The sequence below is a fragment of the Cherax quadricarinatus genome, chromosome 10, assembly GCF_038502225.1.
Source record: "Cherax quadricarinatus isolate ZL_2023a chromosome 10, ASM3850222v1, whole genome shotgun sequence".
In the NCBI taxonomy this organism is placed as follows: Eukaryota; Metazoa; Arthropoda; class Malacostraca; order Decapoda; family Parastacidae; genus Cherax; species Cherax quadricarinatus.
This window is the reverse complement of record NC_091301.1, coordinates 35257502-35269794: the sequence shown is the minus strand read 5'-3', so window position 1 is coordinate 35269794 and position 12293 is coordinate 35257502. Positions and strand designations below refer to the sequence as shown.

Below are 12293 nucleotides of genomic sequence, written 5' to 3'. Positions count from 1 at the left end.
ATCATAAGTGGTGTAATGTATCATAAGTGGTGTAATGTTTCATAAGTGGTGTAGTGTATCATAAGTGGTGTAGTGTATCATAAGTGGTGTAGTGTATCATAAGTGGTGTAATGTATCATAAGTGGTGTAGTGTATCATAAGTGGTGTAATGTATCATAAGTGGTGTAATGTATCATAAGTGGTGTAGTGTATCATAAGTGGTGTAATGTATCATAAGTGGTGTAGTGTATCATAAGTGGTGTAGTGTATCATAAGTGGTGTAGTGTATCATAAGTGGTGTAATGTATCATAAGTGGTGTAATGTTTCATAAGTGGTGTAGTGTATCATAAGTGGTGTAGTGTATCATAAGTGGTGTAATGTATCATAAGTGGTGTAGTGTATCATAAGTGGTGTAGTGTATCATAAGTGGTGTAGTGTATCATAAGTGGTGTAGTGTATCATAAGTGGTGTAATGTATCATAAGTGGTGTAGTGTATCATAAGTGGTGTAGTGTATCATAAGTGGTGTAATGTATCATAAGTGGTGTAGTGTATCATAAGTGGTGTAATGTATCATAAGTGGTGTAATGTATTATAAGTGGTGTAATGTATCATAAGTGGTGTAATGTATCATAAGTGGTGTAATGTTTCATAAGTGATGTAGTGTATCATAAGTGGTGTAATGTATCATAAGTGGTGTAGTGTATCATAAGTGGTGTAGTGTATCATAAGTGATGTAGTGTATCATAAGTGGTGTAGTGTATCATAAGTGATGTAGTGTATCATAAGTGGTGTAGTGTATCATAAGTGGTGTAGTGTATCATAAGTGGTGTAGTGTATCATAAGTGGTGTAGTGTATCATAAGTGGTGTAGTGTATCATAAGTGGTGTAGTGTATCATAAGTGGTGTAATGTATCATAAGTGGTGTAATGTATCATAAGTGGTATAATGTATCATAAGTGGTGTAATGTATCATAAGTGGTGTAGTGTATCATAAGTGGTGTAGTGTATCATAAGTGGTGTAGTGTATCATAAGTGGTGTAGTGTATCATAAGTGTATGTATCATAAGTGGTGTAGTGTATCATAAGTGGTGTAGTGTATCATAAGTGGTGTAGTGTATCATAAGTGGTGTAATGTATCATAAGTGGTGTAATGTTTCATAAGTGATGTAGTGTATCATAAGTGGTGTAATGTATCATAAGTGGTGTAGTGTATCATAAGTGGTGTAGTGTATCATAAGTGGTGTAGTGTATCATAAGTGGTGTAGTGTATCATAAGTGGTGTAGTGTATCATAAGTGATGTAGTGTATCATAAGTGGTGTAGTGTATCATAAGTGATGTAGTGTATCATAAGTGGTGTAATGTTTCATAAGTGGTGTAGTGTATCATAAGTGGTGTAGTGTATCATAAGTGGTGTAATGTATCATAAGTGGTGTAATGTTTCATAAGTGGTGTAGTGTATCTTAAGTGGTGTAATGTATCATAAGTGGTGTAGTGTATCATAAGTGGTGTAATGTATCATAAGTGGTGTAATGTATCATAAGTGGTGTAATGTTTCATAAGTGGTGTAGTGTATCATAAGTGGTGTAGTGTATCATAAGTGGTGTAGTGTATCATAAGTGGTGTAATGTATCATAAGTGGTGTAGTGTATCATAAGTGGTGTAATGTATCATAAGTGGTGTAATGTATCATAAGTGGTGTAGTGTATCATAAGTGGTGTAATGTATCATAAGTGGTGTAGTGTATCATAAGTGGTGTAGTGTATCATAAGTGGTGTAGTGTATCATAAGTGGTGTAATGTATCATAAGTGGTGTAATGTTTCATAAGTGGTGTAGTGTATCATAAGTGGTGTAGTGTATCATAAGTGGTGTAATGTGTATCATAAGTGGTGTAATGTATCATAAGTGGTGTAATGTATCATCATAAGTGGTGTAGTGTATCATAAGTGGTGTAGTGTATCATAAGTGGTGTAATGTATCATAAGTGGTGTAGTGTATCATAAGTGGTGTAGTGTATCATAAGTGGTGTAGTGTATCATAAGTGGTGTAATGTTTCATAAGTGGTGTAATGTTTCATAAGTGGTGTAGTGTATCGTAAGTGGTGTAGTGTATCATAAGTGGTGTAGTGTATCATAAGTGGTGTAATGTTTCATAAGTGGTGTAGTGTATCATAAGTGGTGTAGTGTATCATAAGTGGTGTAGTGTATCATAAGTGGTGTAATGTATCATAAGTGGTGTAATGTATCATAAGTGGTGTAATGTATCATAAGTGGTGTAATGTATCATAAGTGGTGTAGTGTATCATAAGTGGTGTAATGTATCATAAGTGGTGTAGTGTATCATAAGTGGTGTAGTGTATCATAAGTGGTGTAGTGTATCATAAGTGGTGTAGTGTATCATAAGTGGTGTAATGTATCATAAGTGGTGTAGTGTATCATAAGTGGTGTAATGTTTCATGAGTGGTGTAGTGTATCATAAGTGGTGTAGTGTATCATAAGTGGTGTAATGTTTCATAAGTGGTGTAGTGTATCATAAGTGGTGTAGTGTATCATAAGTGGTGTAGTGTATCATAAGTGGTGTAGTGTATCATAAGTGGTGTAATGTTTCATAAGTGGTGTAATGTTTCTTTAGTGGTGTAATGTGTCATAAGTGTGTAATGGGTGATAATGTTTCATGAGTGGTGTAGTGTATCATAAGTGGTGTAATGTTTCATGAGTGGTGTAGTGTATCATAAGTGGTGTAGTGTATCATAAGTGGTGTAATGTTTCATAAGTGGTGTAGTGTATCATAAGTGGTGTAATGTTTCATAAGTGGTGTAGTGTATCATAAGTGGTGTAGTGTATCATAAGTGGTGTAATGTTTCATAAGTGGTGTAATGTTTCATGAGTGGTGTAATGTTTGACTCATGAGGGGATAATGTTTGACTCATGAGTGGTGTAGTGTATCATAAGTGGTGTAGTGTATCATAAGTGGTGTAATGTTTCATGAGTGGTGTAATGTTTGACTCATGAGGGGATAATGTTTGACTCATGAGTGGTGTAATGTTTGTCTCATGAGTGGTGTAATGTTTGACTCATGAGTGGTGTAATGTTTGACTCATGAGTGGTGTAATGTTTGACTCATGAGTGGTGTAATGTTTGACTCATGAGTGGTGTAATGTTTGACTCATGAGTGGTGTAATGTTTGACTCATGAGTGGTGTAATGTTTGACTCATGAGCAGTGACAGTACAAACAACTTTATACGAAAGCGTTTTCTCTTGCTTGGTATATACTGCTTGAAAGACAGTCTTCCTTTGAACAGAATGAAAGACTCATCAATAACAAGCTTCCTAAAGTGATAAAAATACATATTGAATTTCTGTTTCTAATCCACAAACACATTCCTAATCTTATATAACCTGTCGTTTCTGTCAGGCCTGGTTTTGTCTGAGAAATGAAGCATACATAATAGTAGCACATATTGATTCACTCCTATTATATCACTGAAACCTGGGGTTGCAATCATGCGGTCTGTTGACCAGTATGATTTCACACTGTGCTTATACACATGTGACATAAGCATTATTGTGGCAAACAAAAGATACATGTCAGCCACAGTTGTCTCCTTCCCCTGGTGTAGACGTGAGTTTGGTTAAATATTGTGTTTGCCATGGTGTACTCGTAGTATCTGTTGGTTTCCCTGACAATAATTTCCATCAGGGGTTCGTCGAAGAATAACTCGAAACATTCCAGTTCAGTGGCATTGTTCCCAAGCATACAAGATGGCCGTATTCCATTTTGACTTTCATCAGAGTGATGGGGATTGGGAACAAAATTATCAGCTTCTTGCCAATCCCAGGTACGGTCTGCTGGTGGGTACTGGATATTGACAGGTGGTTGTGGTTGTGGTTGTGGAGGTTGTGGTTGTGGAGGCTGGTGTGGTGGTTGGGTGGGTGGGTAATGGTGGCCTTTGTTGTAGATCAGCTGAGGCAGCGGCGTGGGTGGCAGCATGGCCCACTGCTGGTGCCTCATGGCCCGCACCACTACCACCCCCATGCACATTTTCCATCCCAATTGCAGCACTATCATCTTCATTTTCACTGTCTGTTCCTGTTGTACAGCCAAAAATGTACTCCTTTCCCTTGGAATTGCATATGGCACACCACCAGAGCGCATATATCGTTGTATATACTGACACTTTACTGGAGAATATTCCACTTCACTATCACTACTGGAACTGTTTTCAAGAGCTTGTAGTTCATATTCACTATCACTATCATCACCAATGCTCACATCTGAGTCTGGGATTTGGGAAAATAGGAGTTTCCTCTTTGATTCTGGTACAACTGAACATGAACAAGATGGCCCAGCAGCAGAGGTGGAAGGCTGAGGGTCGTCTGGGTTTTCCTCACTATTACCGGTATTATGGTCATTAGTTTCGGTCACAACCTCATCAAAACCTTGAAACTCATCTTCACTGGCACTTCCATCTGTATTAGAACTGTCACTGGGGAACAAAAGTGTCCCAATTCGCCGAGGAGTGAGGAGCTTTTTACCACGAGGCATGGTGAACAAGGTCTGCTAAAATGGCATTCCCACAATGCGCCACTGGGTCTCAGAATTTTTTTCTACCACGCACACCGACCACGCACATCCATTCTCTCACATCTAGGCCTACCAGCTGTTTCTCGCTTAATTTGAAGCCGCTAGAATTTATGTGTATTAGTACGGCACCAACCCCGGCGCGCAAGCCGTACTAGTACGGCACCAACCCTGTAAGGGTTAAGAGAGAAAAATTCACCATGATTCCTTCAACAGCTGTCATGCTAAAAGTGCACAGATATCACAATTTGAATAACACTAAACTGCAGCATCTCCAGGGAGATAACTCTGTGTTTTCTGTTATCTAATGTTGCATGTGATTTTAATTTTGTGATGGAGTTTATTTATTTATTGATTAGTAACTATTTTGTCTAATTGACAGGGGCTGTGCACACCTATTTCAGCAAGCAGCAAGGTAGTAGCATTAATAACTATCATCCGGGCCAAGAACTCTGCCACTGTCTCTATTCCATCGTGGACCATCTCAGCATACACTTGTGTTAGTAAGTATCGATATGCCATGCTTGTTAACAACAATAATGTTTGTTTCACACTGCCTCATACCAGGCCATCCACCTTTAGGCTTGGTCTGGAATCAGGCTCTGGGGGTCCTGACCCCTAGAACACTCCAAGTAGACCAGAAGAACATATACCAAAGTAAAATACAGTTGATAAGACTAAAGTAAATAAAAACTATAAATATTGAGTTGTAGGAGCTTGAGCATCTAGCAAGCTTGAATAAGATTATCATATTGGAGCATTAACAAGTGACTTCCATGGCTTGACATACTGCTCATGTATGAGCAAGGTATCATATATGAAGGGTTTCAGGGAAACTGGTTAGTAGGTCTTGAGTCCTAGAAGTAGAGAGTATAGTGCTTGCACTCTAGAGGAGAGGCCAAGATATAGCAGTTTCGATAGTCACTTAAATTGTAATGTCTTGGCCAGTGGTGGGCACAGTTCTACTAATCCGCTAACCGCCATTTAGCGGAACTAGCTTTTTGCTTAGCGGATTAGCATTTCCTCTAACTTCAGAAACTGTTGGTGGACCAATTAGCTTCCGCTAAATAAAGTTCCGCAAAAAAAAACGTACGTTGTTGGTAGTTGGAAAGCAATGCCTTTTCAGCGGCGCTCGTGTTTGTTCCTGTCTGTTGTGGGCGTTTCTCTAACAGTCAGTCAGGCATGCTATTGGCTGACTACATGTAAATGTGACTTGTCAGTGCAGCAGCATTGTTATAGTCCTCCATACCCCTCCCCCTCAATCAGACAGTACCATCTTAGGAGATATATCTCCTATTTTGAAAGTTCTCATTATGTAAACTTTCATTATTCTGCCATTTGCTGTATTTGTTTTATTGTGATCTCTGACATTATTTTTCCTAATTTTGTACTTGTCTCTTATATTCTAGTAAGTAAGTTTATTCAGGTATACACAAATACAGTTACACAGATTATCATACATAGCAGCATATGTGTAGAGAACCTAGAATAACCCAAAAAAGTTAGACAAAGTGACTTATTTCCATTGGGGTTCTTTTAATATCTTATTATTATACTATAAAGGAGATAATATCTTATTATTATACTATAAAGGATATATACTAGGAATAAGGTAAAATGAGTTATTTACATTTACATGTGTTAGCTGGAAAAATTTAAAATTATTCTCCTCCCTTTCTGTTCCTACATTCATTAGGTACCTTTCGGCTCTCCTCTTGAACTGCTTCATGCTATGATTGGCTTTGACATGTGCAGGCAGCCTGTTCCATGTTTTTATTGCTGAATAATAAAGGATGTTTGAAGCCTGGCCACTGACTGTAGGTACTACAAAGTTGTGTTCCCTTCCCCTAGTACTATGATTGCTTTGGTTCCCAACCTTGACAAAACTGGCAGCAAGATATTCTGGACACTGTTTGTGAGCAATTTTATAAACTTGATTTAACTTCAGTTGTTTTACTCTGTCTTCAACATTCAGTATATCCAGTTGCTGTAATTCATCCTGGCCTACATGTTCTCTTGGACCCAGTCCATGATGAATCTTACAATTTTGTTCTGGGTGGTTTGTAGTCTATCTTTCAGTTTTTTGTCAAAAGAGTACCATGAAGAGCAAGTGTAGTCCATATGACATCATATAAGGGCTAGACATAGGGTCCTGCGAGCCTCAGTAGGTAGACACTGTGCTTCAGTAAGTAGACACTGTGCCCAGTAGGTAGACACTGTACCTCAGTAGGTAGACACTGTGCCTCAGTAGGTAGACACTGTGCCTCGGTAGGTAGATACTGTGCCTCAGTAGGTAGATACTGTGCCTAAATAGGTACTGTGCCTCAGTAGGTTGACACTGTGCCTCAGTGGGAAGACACTGTGTCTCAATAGATAGACACTGTGTCTCAGTAGGTAGACACTGTCTCAGTAGGTAGACACTGTGTCTCGGTACGTAGACACTGTACTTGTCTGTAGAGGAACTTCAGTCTGGCATTCGCTTTCTTTACTTTGCTGTTCCCTATCAATTCTCCTGACATGCATGAGTCAAAGAGGATTCCCAGATATTTTACTGAGGAAACTGAAGTGATGGGTTCCCCATTACACAGGACATTAAAATTATTTGCCCTTCTCAGTTTGCTTTTTTGTGCCAAAGAGTATGGCTTCCATTTTCCCTAGGTGTAATGATAGTTTGTTATCTGCTAACCATTTGCTGCAGGACTCCAGTTCTAGTGTTATTACATTAGCTATATCTTGTGGGTCTTTACCTGACATTAACAAAGCACTGTCATCTGCATACAGAAGGAGTTTGCACTTGACACTGATAGTCATGTTGTTTACAATTGAAAGACTAAAAAACTAAGCTGAATCTGAATTCATGTGAAAAAGTTAACGTGAAGCGTTAGCTTCTGCTAATTTTTTCGGCCGTTTAGTGGTTTAGTGTAAGCGGAGCTAATTTTTTAGTTAAGGGATCAGCGGTTAGCAGAGCTAACTTTTTGATTAGCTGTGCCCACCACTGGTCTTGGCACTTATGGCAAACAATTATTGGACAAATGCTGGTTAATGTTTTTTGTGTCCATTTACCTTGGTAGGAGACAGCCAATGTGTTAAAATAATAAGTGGTTGGTATTTTTGGTAGGGTATGCAAAAGAAGAAAATTAAAAGTGAATACAGGAAAGAGTAAGGTTATGAGGATAACAAAAAGATTAGGTGAGGAAAGATTGGATATCAGATTGGAGGGAGAGAGTATGGAGGAGGTGAATGTATTCAGATATTTGGGAGTGGACGTGTCAGCAGATGGGTCTATGAAAGATGAGGTGAATCATAGCATTGATGAGGGGAAAAGGGTGAGTGGTGCACTTAGGAGTCTGTGGAGACAAAGAACTTTGTCCTTGGAGGCAAAGAGGGGAATGTATGAGAGTATAGTTTTACCAGCGCTCTTATATGGGTGTGAAGCATGGGTGATGAATGCTGCAGCAAGGAGAAGGCTGGAGGCAGTGGAGATGTCATGTCTGAGGGCAATGTGTGGTGTGAATATAATGCAGAGAATTCGTAGTTTGGAAGTTAGGAGGAGGTGCGAGATTACCAAAACTGTTGTCCAGAGGGCTGAGGAAGGGTTGTTGAGGTGGTTCGGACATGTAGAGAGAATGGAGTGAAACAGAATGACTTCAAGAGTGTATCAGTCTGTAGTGGAAGGAAGGCGGGGTAGGGGTCGGCCTAGGAAAGGTTGGAGGGAGGGGGTAAAGGAGGTTTTGTGTGCGAGGGGCTTGGACTTCCAGCAGGCATGCGTGAGCGTGTTCGATAGGAGTAAATGCAGACAAATGGTTTTTAATACTTGACGTGCTGCTGGAGTGTGAGCAAAGTAACATTTATGAAGGGGTTCAGGGAAACCGGCAGGCCAGACTTGAGTCCTGGAGATGGGAAGTACAGTGCCTGCACTCTGAAGGAGGGGTGTTAATGTTGCAGTTTAAAAACTGTAGTGTAAAGCACCCTTCTGGCAAGACAGTGATGGAGTGAATGATGGTGAAAGTTTTTCTTTTTCGGGCCACCCTGCCTTGGTGGGAATCGGCCAGTGTGATAATAAAAAAAATAAAAAGTTTTCATTGCATTTATGGATTTAGAAAAGGCATATGATAGAGTGGATAGGGGAGCAATGTGGCAGATGTTGCAAGTATATGGAATAGGTGGTAAGTTACTAAATACTGTAAAGAGTTTTTATGAGGATAGTGAGGCTCAGGTTAGGGTGTGTAGAAGAGAGGGCGACTACTTCCCAGTAAAGGTGGGTCTTAGACAGGGATGTGTAATGTCACAATGGTTGTTTAATATATTTATAGATGGGGTTGTAAAAGGAGTAAATGCTAGGGTGTTGAGGAGAGGGGTAAGATTAAATTATGGGGAATGAAATACAAAATGGGAATTGACACAGTTACTTTTTGCTGATGATACTGTGCTTATGGGAGATTCTAAAGAAAAGTTGCAAAGGTTAGTGGACGAGTTTGGGAGTGTGTGTAAAGGTAGAAAGTTGAAAGTAAACATAGAAAAGAGTAAGGCGATGCGGGTATCAAATGATTTAGATAAAGTAAAATTGGATATTTTAGGTAGTAGGTTGGTAAACAGCAACCGCCCAGGGAGGTACTACCGTTCTGCCAAGTGAGTGTAAAATGAAAGCCTGTAATTGTTTTACATGATGGTAGGATTGCTGGTGTCCTTCTGTCTCATAAGCATGCAAGATTTCAGGTACGTCTTGCTGCTTCTACTTACACTTAGGTCACACTACGCATACATATTCAAGCGTATATATACACATTCCTCTGGGTTTTCTGCTATTTTATTTCTAGTTCTTGTTCTTGTTTATTTCCTCTTATCTCCATGGGGAAGTGGAACAGAATTCTTCCTCCATAAGACATGCGTGTTGTAAGAGGCGACTAAAATACCAGGGGCAAGGGGCTAGTAACCCCCTCTCTTGTATAAATTACTAAATTTAAAAGAGAAACTTTTGTTTTTCTTTTTGCGCCACCCTGCCTTGGTGGGATACAGCCGGTGTGTTGAAAGAAAGAAAGAAAAATTGGATATCAAATTGGAGAGGAGGAGTTTGGAAGAAGTGAATGTTTTTAAATATGTATTTGGGAGTTGACGTGTCAGCTGATGGATGGATGAAGGATGAGGTTAACCACAGAATTGATGAAGGAAAAAAGGTGAATGGTGCATTGAGGTATATACGGATACAAAAAACATTATCTATGGAGGCAAAGAAGGGAATGTATGAAAGTATAGTGGTACCAACACTCTTGTATGGGTGTGAAGCTTGGGTTATAAATGCCACAGCGAGGAGGCAGTTGGATGTGACGGAGATATCCTGTCTGAGGGCATTGTGTGGTGTAAATATTATGCAGAGAATTCGGAGTGTGGAAATTAGGAGAAGGTGTGGAGTTAATAAAAGTGTTAGAGGGCTGAAGAGGGGTTGTCGAGGTGGTTTGGTCATTAGAAAGAATGGATCAAAGTAGAATGACATGGAGAGCATATAAATCTGTAAGGGAAGGAAGGTGGGGTAGGGGTCGTCCTCGAAAAGGTTGAAGGGAGTGGATAAAGGAGGTTTTGTGGGCGATGGGCTTGGACTTTCAGCAAGCATGCCTGAGCGTGTTAGATAGGAGTGAATGGAGACAAATGGTATTTGGGACCTGACGAGCTGTTGGAGTGTGAGCAGGGTAATATTTAGTGAAAGGATTCAGGGAAACCAGTTATTTTTTATATAGCCAGACTTGAGTACTGGAAATGGTAAGTACAATGCCTGCACTTTAAAGGAGGGGCTTGGGATATTGGCAGTTTTGATGGATATGTTGTGTATCTTTATACGTATATGCTTCTAAACTGTTGTGTTCTGGGCATCTCTGCAAAAACAGTGATTATGTATGAGTGAGGTGAAAGTGTTGAATGATGATGAAAGTATTTTCTTTTTGAGGATTTTCTTTTTTTGGGTAGCCCTGCCTCGGTGGGAGACTTGTTAAAAAAAAAAAATAGTATATTTATAATCATACTAAATCTCTGTACACTGAATAACACTGTTTACTCAGCATAGATTTTTAACCCTTTGAGGGTTGGTCCCGTAGTTTTACAGCTTTGAAGCCTGGGTCCAAGCCGTAGTTCTACACCATGAGCTCAGCTCACTCAGATAAGCTGTGAGTGATAAATTGGGCCTAGATATAAGAATGTGCATATACAGTGGACCCCCGATTTTCGTGATTAATCCGTTCCAGAGAGTCTGCCAAAAGTTGAAATTCACGAATTTCGAAATCATTTTCACCATAAGAAATAATGTAAATCTAATTAATCTGTTCCAGACACCCAAAAGTATTAATGAAAATTATGGTCCCATTTGTTTCATTTTTCATTGCTCAAGTTTCAGTTAGATAGTCCAACAAACAACTGAGATCCAATTCTCTAGATCAAGAGCAAGAGTCCCTCACCAGCGTCAGGGAACCTCCCTTGAGGCCCGCTCGCATCTCGAAATTTTGCTCACATCTGGAAGCAAAAAATCGACTGAGCAACTGCTCGTATCTTGAAAAACTTGCTCATGGTTGCACTCGTAAGTAGAGGTTCCACTGTATATAAAGAATTATTAATTCAAAGCTAATATGTACACTAAGACATAGTGTAAATTGATGAAGTGCCAATGTTCTGGGCACATAACTCTGAACAGTGGTTGAGAACGCTAAGCCGCTCTAGATGATGGGGGGAAGGGGTCACAGGTGGTCGTGACTTGAAGCAGAAGACAGTATCCCCAACACACTTATATATTCTGCCAAGGAGATGTTGACTGATCCTCTGAAAGCCACTATACTGTTGAAGCAGTTAAGTAGCCTGTCAAGAACCAGCATGAACGCTGGTGTAGTTACGACTGGGAGAAGGCTGCTTGAATGATGTGTAGTGACTGGGTGGTTGGCTACGTGTTGAAAGGGGACCAGTGTAGGTAGATGTGTCAAGATAGATGCTGCCCTTATCTTTATCCCGCATGAGCCGGATAACCCGAGCTGACAGTCAAGGCTAAAAATGAAAAAACATAGTTACACACCACTCGATAAATCACTCACACAATAGGCATACGGCCTTTAACCCTTTGACTGTTTCAGACCCCTCTCTGAAACTGTCATTCTATGTCGCTCAATTTTTTAAAAAAAAAAAAATTATTTTTTCTTATGAAATGATAGAGAATCTTTTCCCGATGGTAATGACACCAAAAGTTCGAAATTTGGTCGAAAACTCGTGGAATTATGCTCCCGCGAAGTTAGCGGTCTCGGCGACATGTGCGTATCGGCGATTTCGCCGACTTTGAGCCCAATTTTCAGCCAATTCCATTGCTCCAGTTGACCAAACTCATAGCTATTTCTTTAGAACTCCATTTTATCTATCAGCTGAGTACAAGAAACCTCCCATTTACTAATTTGGACTACCCAATATGGTGGTCAGAAATTGGCAATTTGGCCAATTTCACGCAAAATAAAAAGATGCCAATTTCAAAATAGGGTCCAGAATAAACAAGGTAGACATTCGTGGCACTAAAATAACATATGCTCTGTTCATTAGTCACATCTCTAGGCCCCTCTTATATTATTATTGCTTTCTATTTTGATTTTTTATTCATACAAAAAAATACAAAATTTACTGTTATGCAGACGACTGCATTATTGTAAAAATGGTATAAATAATATCAGTGCACTAGTGAAAGAATATTAGACTCCCCAGTTGACGTGTAT

At 39.6% G+C, this 12293-nt stretch overlaps 1 protein-coding gene across 1 annotated transcript in view; it reads left to right on the top strand.

The window, feature by feature from the left end:
- LOC128688074 (solute carrier family 66 member 3) overlaps nucleotides 1–12293 on the top strand; it is a 76733-nt gene that overhangs the window by 33013 nt on the left and 31427 nt on the right. Inside the window, exon 3 of the mRNA XM_070083826.1 lies at nucleotides 4946–5066. Within this exon, the coding sequence (XP_069939927.1) occupies nucleotides 4946–5066 (121 nt within the window). The remainder of the gene's footprint in view (nucleotides 1–4945; nucleotides 5067–12293) is intronic.